A 27,148-nucleotide genomic window follows, 5' to 3' on the forward strand; every position below is an offset into this window, starting at 1 on the left:
TTATTTAGAGACAGAGTCTCACTTTGTCACCCAGGCTGGAGTGCAATGGCGTGACCTCGGTTCAGTGCAACCTCTGACTCCTGGCTTCAAGCAATTCTCCTGCCCCACCCTCCCAAGTAGCTGGGATTACAGGCACCCGACACCACTCCTACCTAATTTTTTGTGTTTTTAGTAGAGATGGGGTCTCACCTTGTTGGCCAGGCTGGTCCTCAACTCCTGATCTCAGATGATCCACCTGCCTTAGCCTCCCAAAGTGCTGGGATTACAGGCATGAGCCACCACATCTGGCCTAAGCCTGTGTGGCTTTTTGTTTTTTGGTTTCTGATTTGGAAAGTAGGCTTAGAAAAGCTTTCCCTATTTCATTATTATATAAATATCATCTGTAGGCTGGGTGCGGTGGCACACGCCTGTAATCCCAGCACTTTGGGAGGCCAAGGCACCTGGCTAACATGGTGAAACCCCGTCTCTACTAAAAATACAAAAAATTAGCCGGGTGTGGCGGCACCGCCTGTAATCCCAGCTACTTAGGAGGCTGAGGCAGTAGAATCACTTGAACCCTGGAGGCGGAGGTTGCAGTGAGCAGAGATCGCACCACTGCACCTCCAGCTTGGGCAACAGAGCGAGACTCTGTCTCAAAAAAATAAGAATAAAATAAATAAATAAAAAAATAAATATTATCTGTAGTTTCCCTCCCTCCCTCCCTCCTTTCCTTCTTTTCTTTTCTTTCCATTTAACCATGGAGTTGGCCAAGCATGGTGGCTCACACCTATAATCCCAGCACTTTGGGAGGCCGAGGCAGGTAGATCACCTGAGGTCAGAATCTTGAGACCAGCCTGGCCAACATGGTGAAAACTCATCTCCACAAAAAATACAAAAAAAAATTAGCTGGGCATTGTGGCATGCACATGTAGTCCCAGCTACTTGGGAGGCTGAGGCAGAAGAATTGCTTGAACCTGGGAGGCGGAGGCTGCAGTGAGCCAAGATCATGCCACTGCACTCCAGCCTGGGCAACAGAGCGAGACTCCGTCTCAACAAACAAAAAAAACACCCTGGAGTTCACTTTAGAATGCCATACACTGCATGATGTAATAATTTGCCTTTTTTTTTCAAAGAGTAAACTATGCTGGCACCATTTTTTGAAATAATCATCATTATATCATCAGTACTCAATAAAAACACGTTTGGGTCGTTCTTCGGGTTTTCTCATTGGTTGCATTATCTTTCTGGTTTGTTTTTTCCATGAGCCAGTACCACAGTTTCAATTACAGTAGTTGTACAGTTAGCTTTATAAGTGACATTTAGTAAGTGCTTATTGTATGCCAGGTACTACGGTTGAATCCATGCCTTTTCTTTTCTTTTTTTTCTTGTTTGAGATAGGGTCTTGCTCTGTCACCCAAGCCAGAGTACAGTGGTGCAATCACGGCTCACTGCAGCCTCAACCTCTTGGGTTCAAACAATCTTCCCGCCTCAGTCTCCTGAATAGCTGAGATTACAAGGGTGCACCACCATGCCTGGCTAATTAAAAAAATTTTTTTTGTATAGAGGCGGGGTCTCACTATGTTGCCCAGGCTGTTCTTGAATTCCTGGGCTCAAGCAGTCCTCCCACCTCAGCCTCCCAACGTGCTGGGATTACAGATGTGAGTCACCGCACCCGGCCAAATGCACACATTTTAGAGACAGACAACTAATAAGTAGTAAAGCCAAGAAATGAGCCAAAGTTGTCTGGCTCCAAAACCCACATATTCAACCAATCCAGTAGTTTGCTCTTTAGGACAAAGTACTATTTCAATATCTAAAAGTAAAAGCTCCTCATTATTACTGTTTTTCGGTGTTTTCTTGCTTGTTCTTATCTAAATTTATTTTTCTAGATGATCTTTGGAATCACTACCTCCTCCTACTTAAAACAAACAAACAAAACCTTCTGAAATCCCCTAGGATTTTTATTAAAATTGATTTAAATTATTTTGGGAAAAATTTATATCTTTAAAATGTGGAGTCTTAATGGGAATATGTTATATCATCTCTTCATTTATATAGCCCTTTTATATCTTCCAACAAAACTTTGTAATTTCCTTCATGTCAGTTTTTTGCTTTTTATTTATTTTTTGAGACAGGGTCTCACTCTGTTGACCAGGCTGGAATGCAGTGTGGCACAATCATAGCTCACTGCAACTTTGAACTCCTGGGCTCAAGCAATCCTCCTGCATCAGCCTCCCAAATTTTTCCCGGTTTCTTACTACCTTGGTTATGTCTTTGGCTCGCCCCTCCCTCATTCTTTTTTTTTTTTTTTTTTTTTTTTGAGACGGAGTCTCGCTGTGTCGCCCAGGCTGGAGTGCAGTGGCGCGATTTCAGCTCACTGCAACCTCCGCCTCCCAGGTTCAAGCAATTCTCCTGCCTCAGCCTCCCAGGTAGCTGGGACTACAGGCGTGCGCCACCACGTCCAACTAATTTTTGTATTTTTAGTAGAGACGGGATTTCACGATGTTGGCCAGGATGATCTCGATCTCTTGACCTCGTGACCCACCCGCCTTGGCCTTCCATAGTGCTGGGATTACAGGCGTGAGCCACTGCACCCGGCCCCCTCCCTCATTCTTTACCCTCCCTCAGTGTTAGGGTTTCTCATGGTCTTGTCCTTGGGTCTCTTCTCACACCAGGCCTGCTTCATGAATGATTCCTTCCTGCGGCCTGGCCTTGGTAAACTGCTCCCTGGCCTCTGGTCACCTGTGTCTTACATCACACATGCCATTCCCTCTGCCCAGCTCACACTGCTCCCCTTTGTGCCTGTCAGTCTGTTGTACACACAACGAATTAGAGAAACTGTCACAGAGCATGGCTTTGTGGAGGGCAGAGATTTACACTTGCTTATTGTCACCCAGCTGGCAACCCTGTCGCCCTGTCTTACTTTCCACAGGCTTTGAGAAAACAAGTGGGTGAGTGGGGCCATGGATGAATGAAGCCACATGGGATGGTGGGAAGAGAGCACATGTAGCATTTAGATAGAGTCTGATCCAGGTTCGGGTTCTGGCTTTGCCACTTACCAGCCGTGTGACCCTGGGCAGGTTAACTGACCCTGTAAGCTCCCTTTCCCTCTCTGGAAATGAGGCTGCTGATAATTCACCAAGTGGGATTGTGGTGAGAATTATCTTAAGAGAATGATTTAAACTCTTAGCACAGTCCCTGGCATAAATGAGAGCCACAGCTCTAGAAGAGGTGCAAGTCCTTGTCTTGCTCATGGAAAGCATCCTGTTTGACAGGGACATTGACTTTTCCAGGGAAGTTGGTAAGGACTTCCTGAAAAGAGATACTTCAGCTGGCAGAGAAGTTCAGTGGGGTTCCCAGGCATTAGGGAGTGCATTTGAGCTTTCCTGGTCGTTGTTAGACAGAAGTAGCTTGCATCATCTACAGTGAAGCTTGTTTTGTCTGTTCCCTTTATTTCAGGTTCCAGTGGGATGGGAGCTTATCACGGAAAACATAGTTTTGATACTTTTTCTCATCAGCGTCCCTGTTTATTAAAAAGTTTAAAGAGAGAAGGTGCTAACAAACTCAGATATCCTCCCAACAGCCAGTCAAAAGTGGATTGGGGAAAATTTTTTCTCTTGAAACGGTTCAACAAAGAAAAACTTGGTCTCCTGTTGCTCACTTTCCTGGGTATTGTAGCCGCTGTGCTTGTCAAGGTGAGTCCCTATTACCCATGAGTGCCATTCTGTCTGGTCCTGGCTGGATGGCTGTCAGATGCATATTCTAGCAGGACTCTACATTAACTTGTAGAGTCTAAGACAGGGTCAGTGAACCACAGCCTGCTGGCCAGCTAGCCGTTTTTGTCACTAAAGTTATTGGAACACAGCCACACCCACTTGTTTAATCATCCACAGCTGCTTTCATGGGATGGTGACAGAGCTGAGTAGTTGCAATAGAGGCTGAATGGCCCTCAAAGCCTAAATTATTGCAGAAAAGTTTGCTGATCTCTGGTCTAAGAGGTTAAAACAGCGTAGAACTTGATTGCAGAATTCTGAGCTGTCTGATCAAAGCGTTAGCCCTTTGATCCTTTTGGTATTGGACTTTCCTTGTCACTTACAACTTTGTTCTTGAGTGTGCATGAAATCAGCTTACCACAGAGGTGAAGTCAAGAACTCTGGTTTAACAGCTTTGGTGAGGGATATTTTATTAGGCTTGAGTTTTTTTCCTCCAAAGTTCACTATCTGATAAAGTTTATCTTCGGTGATTAGTCATTATAGAGATGGGCTTGCAAAGAGGCCTTCATGATAGCTGCCTTCTCAAAGCAGTTTGCGTATTTTGAGATGAAAGAGGAAATCTGTAATTAAAGTTAAGATGGAATGAGGAAGGCAATTGTGTCTGTGGCGCCCTCAGCCGTTCAACTGAGGATATAACATTGAAAATATTGACCATATCAGTGAAGAATGGGCTTGGAAAAGGCAATGGTAATAGTTGTGTTTATGTTTTGTTTAAAATTTGAAAGGGGGCCGGCGCAGTGGCTCCCGCCTGTAATCCTAGCACTTCAGGAGGCTGAGGCAGGGGAATCACGAGGTCAGGAGTTCAAGACCAGCCTGACCAATATGGTGAAACCCTGTCTCTACTAAAAATACAAAAATTAGCCGGGCATGGTGGCACGCACCTGTAGTCCCAGCTACTCGGGAGGCTGAGGGAGGAGAATCACTTGAACCCGGGAGGTGGAGGTTGCAGTGAGCCAAGATCGCGCCACTGCACTCCAGCCTGGGCAACAGAGCGAGACTCCATCTCAAAAAAAAAAAAAAAAAAAGAAATTGAAAGGGATTTGGCTTGTCTTACAGTATCCCAACCTTAGTGGAATTGGAGATACCAGTTGCATTTGAAATCATTTGGGTTTTCTCAGAAATACCAAGCTGTGCTGAGGAGAAAGGCCCTGTTGATTTTTCTGGTAGTTCACAGACTGTGTTGGTCCAGTAAGCAGAGATGAACACCAGATTTCAAAACCCAGCCCTGTCTGTTAAGAGTGAGGTAGGAACTTTTTGTTTTCTTTCTATATGTAAGGTGGGCCAAGTTGGGGTATGTTTTCTAGGGTTTTTTGGTTTGTTTTTTGGTTTGTTTGTTTTTGTTTTGTTTTGTTTTGTTTTTGCCACAGTTGGAGGCTTAAGGGTTATCGAAAAAAGAATGCGCCGGGCGCAGTGGCTCATGCCTGTAATCGTAGCACTTTGGGAGGCCAAGGCAGGTGGATTGCCTGAGTTCAGGAGTTCGAGAACAGCCTGGCCGACATGGTGAAACCCCATCTGTACTAAAAATACAAACGTTAGCTGGGTGTGGTGGTACGTGCCTGTGTAGTCCCAGCTACCAGGGAGGCTGAGGCAGGAGAATTGCTTTAACCTGGGAGGCAGAGGTTGCAGTGAGCCAAGATTGTGCCACTGCACTCCACCCTGGGCGACAGAGCAAGACTCCGTCTCCAAAAAAAAAGAAAGAAACAAGAATGTTTAACTTACTTATCTCTAGACATTTTGGACCTGGGCCCAGAGTATCAGGGTGTTAAAACTCCACTTATCCACAATTTTAAAAGGGTGAAGTGACTTGCTAGGAATCTAAGAGAAATGTGCAGAGGCAATGGCTTAGCTGCGTCCAGGTGAAGCATACATCATTTCTTGGAAAAGGGCAGCCGAGTGTGAGCCTCATTTCTCTTCCCCTTCTACTCAGCTCTCCTGGGGGAAGTGCCAGCTGACTAATTCGGACTTGTCGCCATCTAGGCACTGAACTCTTTATGTCATAATTTAAGAATATGTTTTTTAAATCACTAAGTAGTTTTGATTTGTTTTCATTTTTAAAAAAAGGTTTGACTTTGGAATTCATGGCAGCAAATGTCGTGAAATCAAGGTGTAGTATACAATTTAGGGGCTACTTTCTTTGCCTTCCTGAGGCTGGAGGTGTGATCGGAAGCTTACTTGGGTCTCTGGTCAATATCTGTCTCTTTTGTTCTTTTCCCAAGACCTCAGTTCCTCAGTTTGATAATGCGTCTTGGTTAGGATAGAATATTTTAGCCTCATGGAAAATATGGAGGCCCAGGCTGAGTCTGCATTCTCCAATCTTACCAAACCCCCAAGAAGCCTCCCTCAGGTGCAGTGCAGTGTGCCAGGCAGGTTCGAGTTCCCAAACGGTTTGGCAGGCATGTTTCTCTGTGAGGGTCTAGAGAAGCAGCAATATATAAAAGAAGCAGCAATATATAAAACCTTTAGCAGAAACAAAAAAATGTGGTTTGATTCCTGGCTCAATGACCTTGGGCAAGGCCTTTTCTGAACTCTTCCTTGGGTCTCAGCTTGCTCATCTACAGGGTGAGGGAGTAGGTGTCAGTGATTCCCCAGGCTACTTTCAACCCTCCCGCTCAATTCTCATTACTAATAGTTGTTAATATTTCTTTGGATTCAATCTGGAACTAGGTAGAGATTTGGTTTTCTTTTCCACTTTGCTGCTTTTCTGCTCCTTTATGAGCTTTTAATCCTCTTTTTATCAAATTACCTCTTATTTTAAATAAATGACTTTGAATCTGCACTGTATATTTACCTGAAGAGTCTATTTATTGTAATTACATTTTTCTGAAATGGCTTTTATGTACTTAATAGTTTCCTTATTTTGTTACACTCTTGGATTTTATTAATTACCTTATTAGAATTAGAAGGGATTTAGAGCATAAGTACTGTACACAAAGTAAAGTTCCAATAAAGCTTATAAGCTACAGAAGGCATTGTGGGAGATGTGGGTTTTAAAAGGTTGAGAAACATATAATGTTGATTAATTTCATTAGGCCTTTGACAACTAAATATGACATTTGAACCTTGAGATTGCAGCAGCCCTTCCTCAGTCTTCAATAGGAAGGATTAAATTCAGTACTACTTTTGAATTTTAGAAACAAAATTGTTTACCAGTTTTTGAATTCCACGTAGAGACTTCAGCTTCCTACTGAAAATGCTAGGATAATAAGTTAGTACTCTCATCTTCTGTCTCTACTCTGACATTAGCTAGTTGACAGTGGACAGAATATAGCCTCCATTATCACGTTGTCTCGCTCTTATTGTTATTGTTGTTTTTTGAGGAAGGGCATAATCCTTTAGCCTAAACCATGCTCCCTAGGCTTCCTAGGGATATGTAGTCCTTTTTTGTACAGTGCATGTAGAGTCTCTTCAGACAGGAGGTGTCTGAGTCCCAGTGCTGAGCTTGTGTTGCAAGGCTGGTTGTGGGTAGGTTTTTAAAGCAGCTGAGTAAACTGAGTCCCTTTTTCCTCTCTCCAGGCTGAATATTACTGAAGAATGATCCTGTTCAACCTCCTAGTGCCTCTACTGAATTATTCCTCTTTTAAATGGTTAATGAACCAATAATTTTTAAATCATACCAAAAATAGTAAGAAAATATGCAAACATTCTGTGATCAAACTTAAAAGTCATTGCCATTTATCATTAATAAAAGTTGCCATTTCAACCACATCCCAACATTCCCTAATAGGGCATTCAGGGAACCTATCTTAAATTGTGCTTATCTAAATCTTTGAGCTTTGAGCTAGGAGAGGAGAATGTATTAGACTAAATACAAACTTTGAAGGGGTTGTAAGGGAGTCTCAGGACCTCAGTGAATCCTTCACTCCAGTTAATGGCACTGCCCACTTCCTGCCCCTGCTGCCACCATCACTGTGTGAAGCTTTGAAGAGCTTGGTACTTCCCAGGGCTACCAGCAGTCCTCTGTAGTCCAGAGAGGTGAGGTTAGATCTTGGTTCCCTGTGAGGTTTCAGGCACTAAAACTCTATGTGGGGGAGGGAGGGGTTACTCCTCCTCCAATGGGACTCAAGGACTTGACCTCCAGGAGTAGGCCCCTGGTCAGAAGTGCCATCTCACCAGTGGTCTTCATTCTTCCTCATTCATTCTTTATCATCCTATGTTCTGTTTAGTTGCAACAGTCTCCTGTGACTAATGTCACTCAAAGCATCTTGTAAATCCTAGGGCTTCCTGGAAGTTAGTTGCCAAAGTCATGCAAGCATCACCTGTCATTCTTGTGTTGGAGTTATAGAATTCTACATCTTATAAAACCTAACTGGCATTTAAAAAATACTGTAGCTGGGCATGGTGGCTCATGCCTGTAATCCCAGCACTTTGGGAGGCCGAGGCGGGAGGATTGCTTGAGTCCAGGAATTTGAGACCAGCCTGGACAACATAGTGAGACCTCATCTCTATCAAAAAATAAAAATTAGCTAGATGTGGTGGCATGAGCCTGTGTTCCCAGCTGCTCAGGAGGCTGAAGCAGGAGGATCGATTGAGCCTGCGAGGCCAAGGCTGCAGCAGGCTGTGATTGCACCACTGCACTTCAGCTTGGGCAACAGAGCAAGACCCTGTCTCCGAAACAAACAAAAAATACTGTAATAAAAGTACTTATAAACATACTAATCCTCTCTCAGGACCCTAAAGTTGCAGGTTAGTAGGTCTTCAGGGACAAATCTGAAAGTTTCTTATTTCTGTAGTGCAAGTAAAATTTCACTTTTTGAAACTATAGAGAGATCCCTTTCTGATTAGCCTACAGAACTTAAAGTGAGGGAACCATTTCCTCTCACAGACAAAGAGGCCTTGGATATTAGGACTTTGGGGTTTGAGAGCGTCATGGGGCAGACAGATGGTGGATGGTCTGGACAAGAAGCGAGTAAGCCACTGCAGTTGGTCATACTGAAGGGAATTGATGGCAAGAGGATCCCCTGAGCAAGTCAGAAGTTACTCTCATCAGTCGTTCATGGTCACAACCTGAGGTACTCTGCTGAGTGGGCAATGCTGAAGAAGAGGCCTGTGAAACGCAGCGTTACCTGCTGGATAGGGCAGGGCAGGCAATTCTATGCCTTGGAGCTCCTGACTGTAGGGACTCTGTCCCCACACTCAAAAAGACTCAGCTCACTCAATGAGAGAATGTGATTTACTTTATAGAACGTATAATCAACTTTGTTGAATAATTTGTTCTATTAAGACTGTCTAAAGTATGTGATGTCTTCATCATAGTATGAAGTGTTGAAAATTAATAACGAGCCTAGTTTAGGAAAAAGCTGCTTAAAACTGTGGCTCTAAGAGAGTAATCATAAAATACCTTAGATAAAATTGCACTATGGAATTTTCATTGAGTATGTTTAAATTATTGGCTTGTCTACTAATACATATCTGCTTCAAAATGAACATATTTCATAAAATTGGCATCAATTTTAATGACGCTCCTGGTGTGGAACCTCAGATATACCCTATTGGAGACAATCATTTGGTCATAAATTCTCCCCAACTATAAATCCTTTTATGTCTTTATCATAGATGGTATTTGTCAACTTTTTTTTTCTCATTTTAAAATTCTTAGCTGAGAAGATTTTCTCAAACTTTATGTTCTGCTGTGTGTGTTGGGGGTGGTGGTTAGTAGCTATAGTAAATAGGTTTTTCCAGTGGCATCCTCCTACCCCCAGTTGCTGATCTAGAACAACTGTTTCTGTAAGCATATTCGTAGAACACTAATCCCGCAAGATTTTACACAAAAAAATGGTCCTGCCACCAGTCCTGTATACCACTGGCTTGTAAAGCACATCAGCAAACTAAAGGACCCAGGTCCTTCGGAACCTCTGAAGTGCTAGTGTGTGCAGCTCCCAGACTTCCTTGACCGCGGAGCCATTTACCTTAATACCTGTTAACTGTGGACCATACTTGGGCAAACAGTGGCATAGAGTCTTGAATTGCTTCTGTGATGACTTTGCTGTGCTCTGTTCCTACTTGTTTTGTGCCCTTATTTATATCATGTCACTACTAGAAGAAAAAGTACAGTAAGAACATGTATTTCTCAAAGTCTGTGATAAGTGAAAATGCTGATGGAATGAAAGAACTGGAGAAAAGGGGAAGAAGAGTGTATGGACAGCCACCGCCCTGGTCAGGGTCTCACAGCACCTGTATCTTCCGGGAGCACACAGGGGTTGCCTGGACAGGGCCCACTGGTCCCCTTCTCAGAGCTTCACAGAGGCTTTGTGACAGACTTGAGCAGCAGGCTGTGCCTAGGAAATGTGTAATCTTTAATGTAACAGTGGTTTTTGTGATTTTATCTGCAGTCTCCCATTTGAAGCCATTTACATTATTCATAATAGTGGCAATCCCTGGACTCTGACTCGTGCAGTTGGCTGATGTCTTCTGTAGAGCAGTCCAGGTCACAGAAGAAAACTCCAGCTTGACCAGAACAGAATTGTCAAGTCTGCTCTGTTCAGACCCCTCTGAGTGTCACCACAAGGAATCAGCCAAAGTTCTTTTTTTGAGGAGTGGTTCAAAGTGTCCACCTGCACTGGACCCCATTGGTGCTTTTGCAGGGCAGACCATGGTGTGTTTGCGTACTGGGGACAGCCACTCCTGGCTTTCTCTTTCCAAGCTTCTTTGCTAGTGCCTGGTGGCTAGGATCCTGACCGTGAGCCCCACCATCAGTGTGGCTGATGCCACCCCCAGAGCAGCCCCACGGCGGATGACCAGCTGTTTTACTGATAGTCTGCTGGTAGGAGCTGAAAGGGTGTGGGCCTCCTCTGGAGTCCTGAAGAGGTCCACATGGCACTCAGACCTTGAATATGTTGTCAGGGTAATGCCAGGGGAACTGCCTGTAGCCACTGCGGAAGCAAACAAGAGCAAACTCAGCAGGTCAGGGGTCAGAGGGAGAGCTTTGGCCTTGGAATCGGGAAACCTAGGTTAACCACCTGTCTGTGTTTGTTACACCTCACAAAGGATGATGCCTATACAATAGAAAAATACCTGCTTTATCTACTTTACAAGCAAGATCAGAGGAGGAGATATGCAGGAAAGCATCTTAAACTGTGAATTTCACATGCAGATAACGCTTACTACTAGGATCTAATGAGGAGTGTTCTTGTCAGCACTTGGCCCTGTGATGATCTGTGGCTTCAAAAGCACGTAGGAAACACAATCATGTCTTACCGTATTCTCTCATGACAACTTACGCTCCCAGAGTTTTAGCTGGCTCACTACTGTCTGATCAAGGATTAGCCCAGGATGGATGAGGTCATGGAGACATCATCTGTATGAGCTTTGGGCCATTTGCACACACACCTAGCACTCAGGACCAGCCCTCGGGCAGAGCTGGGGCCATCACTTCATAACATGGACATTGGGCACAAACCAGAGAGATGTTTGTCTGCCTGATGGGGTGGAGAGAGGTGGATAGCAGGTGCCCTCCCAAAGCCAATGAGTCAAGCCAGGCTGGCTGACAAGCCAGGCTCCCCATAGGTTAAAAGTTGGCCTTCCGTCTTGAGCAGAGTTCAGTGGGGGAGATCATGAGCTCTTGAATCTGATGGGTTGATGCTCAGATCTTATGTCTGGCCTTTACAAGTTGTGGGATGAGGGAGGAAATACCTAAGTTCTTTCAGCCTCACTTCCTCATCTGAAAATGGGCATACATCTAGTTGCCTCTCAAGGCCAAAGACTTGGTGTGGGGCCTGGTACTTGCATGCCTGCTAGACAATAGATGTTGTTGTTGTCTTCCTGGTGCTTAGGACATCATTTTCATAATAATGGGAAGAAAAATAGCTTGGGCTTGTACAGTTTCCAATTGCATGAGGCACAGAGGGCAGACAAGAGCAACATGCCACTGACATTTATATGTGTATCAAAGTAGAAACAGCGGTGACAGTATTACCTGAAGATAGGACTGCTTTCTCAGGCCCAGATCTGGTTGCAGTGCTCTCTGCTCTCTGCTGCTGCTGCTGCTGGCCTGAGTGTTTCTTAGCCTAAAGGAGAAAGAACTCAATTGGGTCAACTTGCCAGCTCAACAGTTCACCCCTTCACTGCTAGCCTCACATTCTCTGTTTTTAAAACATTGCAAGCTGAAGCAGCATATACGCATGTATTCATAGTCGTGGGGCTTTTAGAAAGTATCATTTTAAGGCTGGGCATGGTGGCTCGCGCCTGTAATCCCAGCACTTTGGGAGGCTGAGGTGGGCAGATCACGAGGTCAGGAGATGGAGACCATCCTGGCTAACACGGTGAAACCCCGTCTCTACTAAAAATACAAAAAATTAGCCGGGCGTGGTGGTGGGTGCCTGTAGTCCCAGCAACTGGGGAGGCTGAGGCAGGAGAATGGCGTGAACCCAGGAGGCGGAGCTTGCAGTGAGCTGAGATCGTGCCACTGCACTCCAGCCTGGGCGACAGAGCGAGACTCCGTCTCAAAAAAAAAAAAAAAAAAAAAAAACCTGCAGCTTATACCACACTGCTGCCAAGTTCTCATGTGCTCTGGGCATTTCTGGCTGAGTAGTCACTCCACCTGCTGGGGTCAGGTGCAGGGTGTGTCTTGTGGCCAGGGTCAGCTGACCCACTTACCTCCTCTGCAGCAAGCTTCCAGTCCAGCCGGGCAGTATAAGCAACAAAGGCAGCAGTTGCCAGGAAGACACAGGCCAGCATGCCCAGCCAGAGGCCTGGAGGAGACAAGTGATGATGGGAACAAGGTCCGACGACCACCCAGGCCTCTCCCGACTTCCTCACACCACATACCCATGATTCTCATTCTGACCACAAAGGTCAGAAGGATGCCCAGTGGTAGGCCGATGATGTAATATGTGATGGCATTCACAGCGGCACCAAAGGCCTGCTTCCCAGTTCCTCTCAGAACTCCGCCATAGACACACTAGGAGGGGAGACAGAAATGGGCAAGAGGGTCATGATGATGAGACTAAGAGCAGGTGTCATGCAGCAGGCACTGTGCTAAGCCATTCGCATGGCATTGCTTCACTGAGTTCTCACAGCACTGGATGGGTGCCCTTATCTCCCTTTCTTCCCTGAGGGTGGCGGTCCAAGACAGGTCAGATCACTTGTCCATGTTACACAGAAGTAACTGTTTTGAACACAACCCTACAGCACCCAGGCTTCACCGCCACACCATATGGCCTCCCTAGAAAGTAAAGGTAGAATTGGTGGCCAGCAACCAGTTGGTCTGGGAGACTGGACTAACTTCACATGATACAGAGGTGGTGTGGTGTTTTCCTGTGGCTACTGTAGCAAATTACTGCAAACATAGTGGCTGAAAATAACATAAATTTGGGCCGGGCATAGTGGCTCATGCCTGTAATCCCAGCACTTTAGGAGGCTGAGGAGGGCAGATCACTTGAGGTCAGGAGTTCAAGACCAGCCTGGCTAAAATGGTGAAACCCCATCTCTAAAAATACAAAAATTAGCCAGGCAAGGTGGCACTGTAATCCCAGCTACTTGGGAGGCTGAGGCACGAGAATTGCTTGAACCTAGGATGCCCCACTGCACTCTAGCCTGGGCGACAGAGCGAGACTTGGTCACACACACACACACAAATTTATTATTTTATTTTACAGTTCTGGAGGTTAGAAGTTTGAATTGGGTCTCACTGTGCCAAAATCAAGAGCTTGTTCCTTCTGAAGGCCCTAGTTGGGAATGTTTCTCTGCTTTTTCTAGCTTCTAGAATTCCTTCTGTATTCATTGGCTGGTGGCCCCACATCACTCCAGCCTCTGCTTCCAGCCTCACATCTCCTCTGATTCTCCTGCCGCCCTCTTCTAAGGACCCTTGTATTTACATTGGGCCCACTTGGATGACCCAGGATAATCCCCCTATCTCCAGATTCTTAATCACACCTGCAAAGTCCCATTTGCCTTGAAACACTAACAGGTTCTGGGGATTATGATGTGGACATTGAAACTTGGGGGCCATTATTTTGCCTACCACGCATGGCAAACAGTGGTTGTTAGCTTATTCCGTATGAGACAAGCAGCCCTCACCCACTGCTGTCTGTGATTATGTCTCATCTCAAAAATGATAATTGCTCTGGAAAAAGTACTGTTTATTTCATTAGTCTCATTTTCCCAACATGATTCCAGATCTTCTGAACTACAGGCACAGCTCATCCTTGGTCAGGATTATTGGCCAATAGATATTTGGTTATTTTTATTTTGTTCCTGTGAGAGGTGGGGAGTATTTTGTGGTTTGTACACATTTGAACAAAGAGGTAATGCACTGGGGTTAGGAGATGTATGCCTCTTGAACTTTGTAATATGGTATGTATATTTCTGGTTATTATATGTCATGGCATGATCTTTTTTGGCTAAAAAAGACTTCTCCCAAACTATGATTGATGTACCCTGGACCAGTGTTTCTCAAATGGGGATGACAAATCCTGGGATGTTTTTGTTGTGACAACTGTGGGGGTGTGGTGGGGGAAATTGTTATAGCATCTAGTGGGTAGAGACCAAGGATGCTGCTAAACATCCTACAATGCTCAGGGGACCACCCTCCCCCCGCCAAACAAAGAGTTATCTGGTCTAAAGTGCCAGTAGTGCTGAGGTTGAGAAACTCTGATTTAGAGTATTGTGAATTAAAGTGGCAATTTCAGTGGCAGGAAGGGCCAGTGGCTTTGCTAGCCTGAGGTTGTGAGCCTGTTTAGGAGAAGCCATCGACCAGTGGACTACGCGGGGATTTAAGAGGGAGTTTGATGAGGTAAAACAGCCAAGGGAGTGGGGAGGTACTGGTAAGTTCTCTACATATCCCAAGCTGACCAGAGGCTGTGCATATGGTGTAGCAGAGACCAAGCCTCCCACATGTTCCTGGACAATGGAGCCTGTCCACATGGACTGAAGAGACCAGTAGTACCCAGAAGAAAGTAAAAGCCAGGACTCACTTGAAAACAGCTGGAACTCTGAATATGTCTCTAGCCCACACATGGATCTGTCAGCAGAGAATGGAAGCCTTGCTAGCTATCAGAGGTGTTGAACACAGTCTCTGACCAGTAATTGACTGAACACTAAGCTCTGCAGACATGTTTAATCCTAGAAAGAACATTTTAAACTAGAAAGCTAGACTTAAAAATAAGAACAAGGGGGAAAAAACTGAGCAAGAGAGATCAGCAGCTGTACATTGTAGAGGAGATAGGAGTCACAGAATCAGTCTAAGCAAGTTACTTAACCAACACAATGACATTCCTTTGGTCTCACATGGAGCATTCTCCAGGATAGACCTGTGGTAGGCCAAAAAACAAATCTCAATAAACTAAACTTTAAAAAATTTTTTTAAGAGATGGAGTCTTGCTATGTTACCCTGGCTGGTCTTGAACTCCTAGGCTCAAGCAGTGCTCTAATCTCAGTCTCCTGAGTACCTGGGACTACAGGCACATTCCATCATGCCTGGCAAATTTTGAAAGACTGAATTCATACAAAGTATGTTCTCTGGCCACAACAGAATTAAATTAGAGATGCCTGCCAGAAATAAAACCCCAAATATTTGGAAATTAAATGCACTTCTAAACCATAAAGAATAAATCACAAGACAAATTTAAAAATATTTCGAACTTGAAAATTTTGATGAACATCAAAATTTATTAGATGCCACTAAGGCAATGCTTAGAGGGAAATGTACAGCTTCAAATGCGTATATCAGAAAGGGAGAAAGGTCTCGAATCAGTGACCTAATACTCTACCCTAAGAAGCTAGTAAAGAAGAACAAACTATACCTAAATAAAGTAAAAGGATAAGAATGTAAAAGATTAGTGTGAGCCAGGCATGGTGGCTCACACCTGTAATCCCAGCACTTTGGGAGGCCAAGGCAGGAGGATTGCTTGAGGCCAGGAGTTAGAGACCAGCTTGGGCAATATAGCAAGACTGTCTCTACAAAAAAAAATTAAAAGTTAAAAAATAAATAGATAAAAGATTAGTGTGAAGTCATTGAAATAAACAGCAGAAGACTAAAAGATGCATCTATTAAAAAAACTACTTTTCAAGACATAGTGTAAGATATAAATAGAAACAACAAAGTTAAGAAACAGCAGGGGATGACGTTAAAGTTTGTCTTAATTTTCTCTGCTTGTTGGTTTTTGCAATCAATATTTAGTTGTCATTAGTTTAAAAATAATGGATTATTGGCCAGGCACAGTGGCTGATGTCTGTAATCCCAGCACTTTGGGAGGCAAAAGCAGGTGGCTCACCTGAGGTCAGGAGTTCAAGACCAGCCTGGCCAACATGGTGAAACCCTGTCTCTACTAATAATACAAAAATTAGCCGGGCGTGGAGGTGAGCACCTGTAATCCCAGCTACTCAGGAGGCGGAGGCAGGAGAATCACTTGAACCCGGGAGGCGGAGGTTGCAGTGAGCTGAGATCACACCATTGCACTCCAGCCTGGGCTACAAGAGCGAGACCCTGTCTCAAATAAATAAATAATGTTGCAAGCCTCATGGTAGCCTCAAATCAAAAACCTACAAAAGATACACAAAAAATAAAAAGTATATTACCAGAGAAAATCACCTTCACAAAAAGGAAGACAAGAAGGAAGGAAGAGAAGACCACCAAACCATAAAATAAATAACAAAATGGCAGGACTAAGTCCTAACTTAACAATAATAACATTGAATGTAAATGAACTAAAAACTCTCTAGTCAAAAGACATAGAGTGGCTCAATGGATAAAAAACAAAACCCAATGATCTGTTGCCTACAAGATGCACACTTCACCTACAAAGACACACATAGACGGAAAATAAAGAGATGGAAAAAGATATTGCATGCAAATTGAAACCAAAAGTTATCAGGAGTAGTTTATACTTAGACAAAATAGATTTCAAGACAAAAACGATAAAAAGAGACAAGGTCATTGTATAACGATAAAGGGGGTCAATTCAGCAAGAGAATATCACATTTATAAATATATATGTACCCAACACTGGAGCACCCAGATATATAAAGCAGATGTTATTAGAACTAAAGAGAGAAATATATTTCCATACAATAATAGCTAGAGATTTCAACATCCCACTTGCAGCACTGGACAGATCATCCAGACAGAAAGTCAACAAAGAAAGATTGGACTTAATCTGCCCTAGAGACCAAATAGACCTAATAGATATTTACAAAAGATTTCATTCAGCTGCTGCAGAATGCACATTCTTCTCCTCAACATATGGATCATTCTCAAGGACAGACCCGAGTCACAAAACAAGTCTTAAAAAATTCAGAAAAAATTGAAATCCTATCAGGTATTTTCTCTGACCACAGTGAAATAAAACTGGAAATCAATAACAAGGAATTTTGGAAACTATACAAACACATGGAAATTAATATGCTCCTGAATGACCAGTGGGTCAATGAAGAAATTAAGGAAATTTTTAAAATTTCTTGAAACAAATGATAATGGAAACAACATATCAAAACCTATGTCATACAATGAAAGCAGTACTAAGAGAGTTTATAGGAATAAGCACCTACATCAAAAAGTGGAAAAACATCTAATAAATAACCTAATGATGCATCTTAAAGAACTAGGAAAGCAAGAGCAAACCAAACCCAAAATTAGTAGTCTGTGTCCTGTGAGGCCAGCCAGAAACATAGAAAAGCAAGAGCAAACCAAACCCAAAATTAGTAGTCTGTGTCCTGTGAGTCCAGCCAGAAACATAGAAAAGCAAGAGCAAACCAAACCCAAAATTAATAGAAGGAAAGAAAGAATAAAGGTCAGAGCAGAAATAAGTTAAATGGAAACAGACAGACCAAAAAAATACAAAAGATCAATGAAATGAAAAGTTGTTTTTTTGAAAAAATAAACAAAATAGACAAACCTTTAGCCAGACCAAGAAAAAAAAGAGAAAAGATCCAGATAAAATCAGAAGTGAAAAAGGAGACATAACTAATACCAAGAAATGCAAAGGATCATTAAACGCTACTATGAGCAACTATATACCAATAAATTGGAAAACCTAGAACTGGATAAATTCCTAGACACATACAACCTACCAAAATGCAACCATAAACAAATCTGAAACCTGAACAGACTAATAACAAATAATGAGATTGAAGCTGTAATAATAAGTCTCCTATCACTTCTCAGCCTTTTGGCTAAGATCAAGTGTAATCATAAGTCTCCTAGCAAACAAAAGCCCAGGACCCAATGACTTCACTGCTGAATTTTACTAAACACTTAAAGAACCAATACCAGTCCTATTCAATCTGTTCAAAAAAATAGGGAGGAATATTTCCAAACTCATTCTATAATGAGGCCAGTATTTTCTTGATACCAAAACCAGACAAAGACACATCAAAAAAAAGAAAACTATAGACCAGTATCCCTGATAAACATTGATACAAAAATTCTCAACAAAATACTAGCATACCAAATTTATCATGACCAAGTGGGATTTATCTCTGGGATATAAAGATGGTTCATCATGTGCAAACCAATCAGTATGATATATCAAGAGAATGAAGGACAAAAACCATATGATTTCAATTGATGCTGAAAAGCATTTGATGAAATTCAACATCCCTTCATGATTTAAAAAAAAAACTCAAAAAAACTGGGTATAGGAGGAACATTAACACAAAAGCCTTATACAACAGACCCACAGCTAGTATCATACCAAACGGGAGAATTGGAAGCCTTCCCTCTAAAATCTAGAACAGGACAAGGATACCCACTTTCACCACTATTATTCAAAATAGTACTGGAAGTCCTAGCTAGAGCAGACAAGAGAAAGAAAGTGCATCCAGATTGAAAAGGAAATCAAATTATCCTTGTTTGCAGGTGATATCATCTTTTTTGTTTGTTTTGTTTTTGGAGATGAAGTCTCGCTCTGTTGCCCAGGCTGGAGGGTTCAGGGACTTCTCCTCTGCCTCATCCTCCCAAGTAGCTGGGATTACACTACACTGCCTGCACTACAAAGCCTGGCTAATTTTTGTTTTTTTTTTTTTTAGTAGAAACAGGGTTTCACCATGTTGGCCAGGCTAGTCTTGAACTCCTGACTTCAAATGATCTGCTCACCTCGGCCTCCCAAAATGCTGGGATTACAGGCGTGAGTCACTGAGCCCCGCTGGTGATATCATCTTTTTTTTTTTTTTTTTTTTTTTAAGAGAGAGGGTCTCACTCTGTCATCCAGGCTGGAGTGCAATGGTGCATTCACAGCTTACTGCAGCCTTGACCTCTTGAGCTCAAGCAGTCCTCCCACCTCAGCCTCTCAAGTAGTTAGGACTACAGGCATGCACCGCCATACCTGATTACTTTTTATTTTAGTAGAGATGTACCACCATTCCTGGCTAACTTAAAAATCTTTTTGGAGAGATAGGGTCTCACTGTGTTGCCCAGGCTGGTCTCAAACTCCTGGCCTCAAGCAGTCCTCCTGCCTCAGCCTCCCAAAATGCTGGGATTACAGTTGTGAGCCACCATGTCTGGCCCAGATGATAGGATCTTATATTTGGAAAAACCTAAAGACCCCCACCAAACAACTATTTGAACTGATAAATCCAATAAAGTTACAGTATACCAAATCAACATACAAAAATCAGTAGCATTTCTGTATGCCAACAGCAAACAATCTGAAAAATCAAGAGAGTATTCCCATTTACAATAGCTACAAGTAAAATTCTTAGGAATAAACTTAATCAAAGAAATGAAAGATGGCCAGGCACGCTGGCTTATGCCTGTAATCCTAGCACTTTGGGAGTCCAAGGTGAGTGGGTCTCTTGAGACCAGGAGTTCAAGACCAGCCTGGGCAACATGGCGAAACCCTGTCTCCACAAAAAATACAAAAATTATCTGGGTGTGGTGGCATGCACCCATGGTCCCAGCTACTCAGGAGGCTGAAGTGAGAGGATCACCTGAGCTCAGGAGGTCAAGGCTGCAGTAAGCCATGATCATGCCACTGCACTCCAGCCTGAGTGACAGAGTGAGACCTTGTCTCGAAAAAAATAAGAAAGAAAAAGAAATGAATGATCCCTACAGTGAAAACTATAAAACATTGATGCAATAAATTGAAGAGGACACACAAAAAATGGATATTCTATGTTCATGGATTGGAAGAATTAATATTGTTAAAATGTTCATACTACCCAAAGCATTCTACAGATTCAATGTAATCCCTATTAAGATACCAATGACATTCCTCACAGAAATAGAAAAAATAATACTAAAATTTATGTGGAACCATAAAAGACCCAGAATAGCTAAAGCCATCCTGAGCAAAAAGAACAAAACTGGAGGAATGACATTACCTAACTTCAAATTATACTACAGAGCTGTGGTAACCAAAACAGCATAGTACTGGCATAAAAATAGACACACAGACTAATGGAATGGAATAGAGAACCCAGAAGTAAATCCATGCATCTACAGTGAACTCATTTTTGACAAAGGTGCCAAGAACATACATGGGGGAAAGGACAGTCTCTTCAATAAATAATGCCAGGAAAACTGAATATTCATATGTAGAAGAATGAAGCTAGATCCCTATCTCTCACTGTTTACAAAAATCAATTCAAAATGGACTAAAGACTTGAACTGAAGACCTCAAACCATGAAACTACTAGAAGAAGAACTTTGGGAAAACTCTCCAGGAAATTGATCTGGGCAAAGATTTCTTGAATAATACCCCCAAAGCACAGGCAGCCAAGGCAAAAATGGATAAATGAGAGCACATCAAGTTAAAAAGCTTCTGTACAGCAAAGGAAACAATCAACAAAGTGAAGAGACCACCCACAGAATGGGAGAAGATATTTGCAGACTATCAATCTGATGAGAGATTAATAACCAGAATATATAAGCTCAAACAATCTATAGAAAAAAATCTAATCCAATTTAAAAATGGACAGAAATAGAAAAAATAATCCTAAAATGTATAAGATCTGAATAGGCATTTCTCAAAAGAAGACATACAAATGGCAAACAGATATATGAAAAGGTGCCCAGCATCACTGATCGTTAGAGAAATGCACATCAAAACTACAATGAGATATCATCTCACCCCAGTTAAAATGGCTTCTATTCAAAAGGCAGGCACTAATGGATGCTAGGGAGGACATGAAGAAAAGGGAACCCCCCTTGGCTGGGCGCGGTGGCTCACGGCCTGTAATCCCAGCACTTTGGGAGGTCGAGGTGGGCAGATCACCTGAGGTCGGGAGTTCTAAACCAGCCTGACCAACATGGAGAAACCCCTTCTCTACTAAAAAAAATACAAAATTAGCTGGGTGTGGTGGTGCATGCCTATAATCCTAGCTGTTTGGGAAGGCTGAGGCAGGAGAATTGCTTGAACCTGGGAGGCGGAGGGTGCAGTGAGCCAAGATTGCGCCATTGTACTCCAGCCTGGGCAACAAGAGCGAAACTCCGTCTAAAAAAAAAAGGGGGAACCCTTGTACACTGCTGGTGGGAATGTAAATTAGTACAGCCACTGTGGAGAACAGTATGGAAGTTCCTCACAAAACTAAGAACTACCACGTGATCCAGCAATCCTGCTAGGTATATACTCAAAGGAAATCAGTATAGCGAAGAGATACCTGCACTCCCATATTTATTGCACTATTCACAATAGCCGAGATTTGCAAGCAACCTAAGTATCCATGAACAGATGAATGGATGAAGAAAATGTGGCACATATATACAATGGAGTACTAGTCAGCCATAAAAAGGAATAGGATCCTGTCACTTCCAACAACGTGCTTGGACCTGGAGGAAATTATGTTAGGTGAAATAAGCCAGGCACAGAAAGCCAGACTTTGTACGTTCTCACTTGTTTGTAGGAGACATAAATTAAAACAATTGAACTCATGGAGATAGTGAATAGAATGATGGTTACTGGAGGCTGGGATGGATAGTGGGAGAGGGAATGGGGATGGTTAATGGGTACAAAAGTATAGTTAGATAGAATGAATAAGATCTAGCATTTGACAGCACAACAGGGTAATTATAGGCAACAATAATTTATTATACATTTTAAAATAAAAGTATAATTGGATTGTAGCACAAAGAAATGATTAATGCTTGAGGTGATGAAAACCCCATTTATCCTGATTATTAGGCATTGCATGCCTTATCAAAATATCTCATGTACCCCATAAATATATACATCTAATATGTACCTATTAAGATAAATAAATAAACAACCAGAGAAAATTAATAAAAACAAAAGTTAGTTCTTAAGATCCATAAAATTGGCCGGGCGCAGTGGCTCACGCCTGTAATCCCAGCACTTTGGGAAGCCTAGGCGGGCAGATCATAAGGTCAGGAGTTTGAGACCAGCCTGGCCAACATGGTGAAACCCCGTCTCTACCACAAATATAAAAATTAGCCAGGCGTGGTGGTGGGCACCTATAGTCCCAGCTACTCAGGAGGCTGACACAGGAGAATCGCTTGAACTCGGGAGGCAGAGATTGAAATGAGCCGAGATCGCGCCACTGCACTCCAGCTTGGGCAACAGAGCGAGACTCCATCTCAAAAAAAAAAGAAAAAGAAAAGAAAAAGAAAAGATCCATAAAATTGACCCACGCTTACCAAGGATCTGATCTTGGTAAAATAAAACCAAAAAATAAAGAGAGTTAGACATAGATTACCAAAATCAGAAATGAAAATGAGAGCATCACTGCTGACCATAAAGAAGAAAATTAAAGGAAATATGAAGAGCAACTTCATGCAAAGGAATTAAACAATTAAGGTGAAATGAATAAATTCCTAGAAAGGCACAAATTACTGAAACTAACTTAACAAGAAATAGGAAATCTGAATAGACCTATACCAAGTAAATAGATTGAATTTATAATTTAAACTCTTCTGACAAAAGCCAAAGCCCGCATGACCTTACCAATGAATTGTATTCAATATTTAAACAAGAAATAATGCCAGTTCTTCACAAGCTCTTTTAGAAAGTACTGGAGGAGAGAATACTTCCAAACTCATTCTGTAAAGCCAATGTTACCCTTACACAAAAGCCAGATCAAGATAACAAAAAATAAAAATTACAAATACTCCTCATGAACACAGACTCAGAATTTTTAACAAAATATTAGCAAACCAAATTTAGTAATATACAGAAAATATATACACCATGATCAAGAGAGGTTTATCCGGGCCGGGCATGGTGGCTCATGCTTCTAATCCCAGCACTTTGGGAGGCCAAGGCAGGCAGATCACGAGGTCAGGAGACCAAAACCATCCTGGCCAACATGGTGAAATCCCGTCTCTACTAGAAGTACAAAAATTAGCCAGGTGTGGTGGGGTGTGCCTGTAATCCCAGCTACTCGGGAGGCTGAGGCAGGAGAATTGCTTGAACCCGGGAAGCAGAGATTGCAGTAAGCCGAGATTATGCCACTGCACTCCAGCCTGGCGATGGAGTGAGACTCTGTCTCAAAAAAAAAAAAAAAAAGAGGTTTATCCCAGAAATGCAAGGTATAACACCTGAAAATCAATTAATACAAAACACCGTATTAATAAAGAACAATTAATGCAAAACACCATATTAATAAAGAACAAAACCACATGATTATCTCAATAGAAGCGGAAAAAGCATTCCACAAAATCTAGCACCCAATCGTGAGATGTCTCAACAAACTAGGATTAGAAGGGATCTTTCTCAACTTGAAAAAGGGCATTTAGGAAAATCCTACAGATAAAATTTAACACAGAAAGACTGAATACTTTGAATACTTTCCCCTTAATAGTGGAATCAAGGCTCAGATGTATGCTCTTTACACTTGGATTCAACATTGTACTAGAGAGCTGGGCACAGTGGCTTACACCTGTAAACCCAGCACTTTGGGAGGCTGAGGAGGGTGGATCACCTTAGGTCAGGAGTTGGAGACTACCCTGGCCAATGGTGAAACCCCGTCTCTACTAAAAAAATAAAATAAAATAAATAAATAAAAATTAGCCAGGCACGGAGTTGCGTGCCTGTAGTCCCAGCTACTTGGGAAGCTGAGGCAGGAGATTCGCTTGAACTTAGGAGGTGGAGGTTGCAGTGAGCCAAGATCGTGCCATTGCTCTCTAGCCTGGGCGACAGAGCGAGACTCCATCTCAGAACAAAACAAAACAACATTGTACTGGAGGTTCTCCCCAAATTGGAAAGCAGAAGTAAAACTGTCTATTCACAGATGATATGATCCTACATGTAGAAAATCTTAAGGAGCTCAGACACACAAACTATTAGAACAAGGTCACAGGATAAAGGATCAATAATCAAAAACTCAATTGATTTTTTATAAACATGAACAATCTAAAATGAAATTAAGAAAACAATTTCATTCACAGTAGCATCCAAAGAATAAAATTCTTTGGGATAAATTTAACAAAAGAAGTATAAGATTCGTCCATTGAAGACTATAAAACATTGCTGAGATGAAGAAGTTCAAAATAACTAGAGACATTCTGTGCCCATGGATTGGAGGCCTCAATATTGTTAAGATGACACGTCTCTCCAAATTGATCTATAGATTCAACACAATTCTTTTCAAAATCCCAGCATGCTTTTTAGTAGGAATTGATAGGCTGATTCTAAAATACATACAAAAATGCAAAGGACCTAAAAGAGTCAAAAGAGTTTGGGGACAGAAAAGAACAGTTGGTATATTAATAGTACCTGATTACAAAACTCCCTGTAAAGCTGCAGTAATTAAGACTGTCACAATGGCATAGCATAGACATAAATCAATGGAAAGGAATTGTGAATTCAGAAGTAAACCACTACATTTATGGTCAGTTGATTTTCAACTGTGTTTCCAAGAAAATTTAGTGGAGAAATGAGTCTTTCATGTGCTAACAAATGGTGCCAGGACAATTGGATATCCGTATGTAAAAAATGAATTTAAACCCTTACCTCATATTATACACAAAAATGAACTAAAAATGGATCAGAGGCCAGGTGCAGTGGCTCACACCTGTAATCCCAGCGCTTTGGGAGGCCAAGGCGGGTGGATCATGAGGTCAGGAATTTGAAACCAGCCTGGCCAACATGGTGAAACCCCATCTCTACTAAAAATACAAAAATTAGCTGGGCAAGGTGGCGCACACCTGTAGTCCCAGCTACTCAGGAGGCTGAGGCAGAAGAATCGCTTGAACCCGGGAGGCAGAGGTTGCAGTGAGCCCAGATTGTGCCACTGCACTCCAGCCTGGGCAAAAGAGCAAGACTCCATCTCAAAAAAAAAAAAAAAAAAAAAAAAGGGATCATAAACCTAAATGTAAGAAAGACTTAAAATTACAACTTTTTAAAGAGAACAGAGGAGAAAATCTTTGTGACCTTGGGTTAGGCAGAGTTCTTATGTATAAAATAGCAAAAGCATGAGCCATAAAAGAAATTACGAAATTGGACTACATTGAAAGTAAAAACTTTTGCAGCCCAAAAGATACCATTAAGAAAATGATTCAGTTAGACAGGAAGAAAACGTTTAAGAGACCTGTTGTACAACATGATAACTATTGTATACTTGAAAATTGCTAAGAGTGTATTTTAAATGTTCTCACCACAAGAAAATTAGAATTATGTAAGGTAATGCATATGTTAATTAGCTTGACTTAGCCATTTCACAATGTCTAAACATAGTGAAATGTTTACATATATACAGACATAGTGGCTGGGTGCATTGGCTCATGCCTGTAATCCCAGCACTTTGGGAGGCCGAGGTGGGAGAATGGTGTGAGCCCAGGAGTTCTGTAGTTAGCTATGATGGTGCCACTGCACTCCAGCCTGGGCAACAGAGTGAGACCTGTCTTAAAAAAAAAAAAAGAACAAAAAAACCAAAACAGCAAAAAAAAAAGAAAAGAAAAAAATGTATACCATAAATATATTTATCTGTGAATTTAAAAAATAAAATTTAATTTAAAAAAATAAGCCACAGCCTGGGTTTGCAAATCATAAAGCTTGATAAAGGACTTGTATCTAGAATATATAAAGAACTCTTATAACTAATAATAAATGTTATGGGTTGAATTGTGTCTCCAACAAAAGATACTGAAATTCCTTTTTTTTTTTTTTTTGAGGTGGAGTTTCGCTCTTGTCATCTAGGCTGGTGTGTAATGGCACAACCTTGGCTCACTACAACCTCTACCTCCCAGGTTCAAGCAATTTTCCTGCCTCAGCCTCCTGAGTAGCTGGGATTACAGGTGTGTGCCATCACACCCAGCTAATTTTTGTATTATTAGTAGAGATGGGGTTTCACCATGTTGGCCAGGCTGGTCTTGAACTCCTGACCTCAGGTGATCTGCCCACCTCAGCCTCCCTAAGTGCTGCAATTACAGGTGTGAGCCACTGTGTCCGGCCAAAAGATGTTGAAATTCTAACTCTCAGTACCTGTGAATGTTACCTTATTTGGAAATAAGGCCTTTGCTGACGATCAAGTTAAGATGAAGTCATTAAGGTAGGTAGGCCCTAATCCAATATGACTGGTGTCCTTATTAAAAGAGGGAATTTGGGCCTGGTGCGGTGGCTCACACCTGTAATCCAGCACTTTGGGAGGCCGAGGTGGGCAGATCACGAGGTCAGGAGATCAAGACTGTCCTGGCCAACATGGTGAAACCCCGTCTCTACTAAAATACAAAAAAAAAAAGTAGCCACGCATAGTGGTGCGCACCTGTAGTCCCAGCTACTTGGGAGGCTGAGGCAGGAGAATTGCTTGAACCCAGGAGGTGGAGGTTGCAGTGAGGCCAGATTGCAGTACTGCACTCCAGCCTGGCAACACAGCAAGACTCCATCTCAAAAAAAAAAAAAAAAAAAAGGAATTTGGACAGAGACAGACATGGAAGGAAGACTTGAAGAGACAGGGAAAAGATGACCATCTACAATCCAAGAAACCCCTGAGGCTACCAGAGCTAGAAGAGAGGCCCAGAACAGATCCTTCTTTAGTGCCTTCAAAGGAAGTATAAGTATGACCCTGCTGACACCTTGATTTAGGATATCTGGTCTCCAGAACTGTACGACAGTAAATTTCTGTTATGTAAGCCATCCAATTTTTGCTACTTTGTTATGGCAGTGCTAGTGTCTTAGTCCATTTTGTGTTGCTATAACATAATACCATAGACTGAGTAATTTATAATGAACAGAAATTTATTTGGCTCATGGTTCTGGAGGCTGGGAAGTCCCAGATCAAGTGACAACATCTGTTGAGGGCCTTCTTGCTGTATCATCCCAACGCCTGAAGGGCAAAAGAGCACACAAGAAAGAGGGGAAGGGGGCCAGACTCATCCTTTTGTCAGGAACCGACTCTTGAAATAACTAACCCGCTCTTAAGATAATGACATTAAGGCTGGGCGCGGTGGCTCACGCCTGTAATCCCAGCACTCTGGGAGGCCGAGGTGGACGGATCACGAGGTCAGGAGTTTGAGACCATCCTGGCTAACACGGTGAAACCCCGTCTCTACTAAAAATACAAAAAAAAAA

At 42.4% G+C, this 27,148-nt stretch overlaps 2 protein-coding genes across 6 annotated transcripts in view; one reads left to right on the plus strand and one right to left on the minus strand.

The window, feature by feature from the left end:
• The window catches only part of ALDH3A2 (aldehyde dehydrogenase 3 family member A2), a 29,247-nt gene extending 19,943 nt beyond the window's left edge, over positions 1 to 9,304 (plus strand). For 2 of the 4 annotated variants that reach the window (XM_009236522.4, XM_054535100.2), the window contains 3 exons: positions 3,439 to 3,674; positions 4,871 to 4,995; positions 7,266 to 7,372. In XM_009236522.4, the coding sequence (XP_009234797.3) occupies positions 3,439 to 3,674; positions 4,871 to 4,954 (320 nt within the window). In that variant the 3' untranslated portion in view covers positions 4,955 to 4,995; positions 7,266 to 7,372. 4 annotated transcript variants of the gene reach the window in all.
• Positions 9,305 to 10,027: 723 nt separating this feature from the next.
• Positions 10,028 to 27,148, minus strand: part of SLC47A2 (solute carrier family 47 member 2) — a 36,554-nt gene continuing 19,433 nt past the window's right edge. For both annotated transcript variants that reach the window (XM_024241494.2, NM_001134066.1), the window contains 4 exon segments: positions 12,516 to 12,648; positions 12,345 to 12,439; positions 11,665 to 11,755; positions 10,028 to 10,621 (listed from right to left, as the gene is read on the minus strand). In XM_024241494.2, the coding sequence (XP_024097262.2) occupies positions 10,401 to 10,621; positions 11,665 to 11,755; positions 12,345 to 12,439; positions 12,516 to 12,648 (540 nt within the window). In that variant the 3' untranslated portion in view covers positions 10,028 to 10,400.

This window comes from Pongo abelii, chromosome 19 (genome assembly GCF_028885655.2).
Source record: "Pongo abelii isolate AG06213 chromosome 19, NHGRI_mPonAbe1-v2.0_pri, whole genome shotgun sequence".
Taxonomy (NCBI): domain Eukaryota; kingdom Metazoa; phylum Chordata; class Mammalia; order Primates; family Hominidae; genus Pongo; species Pongo abelii.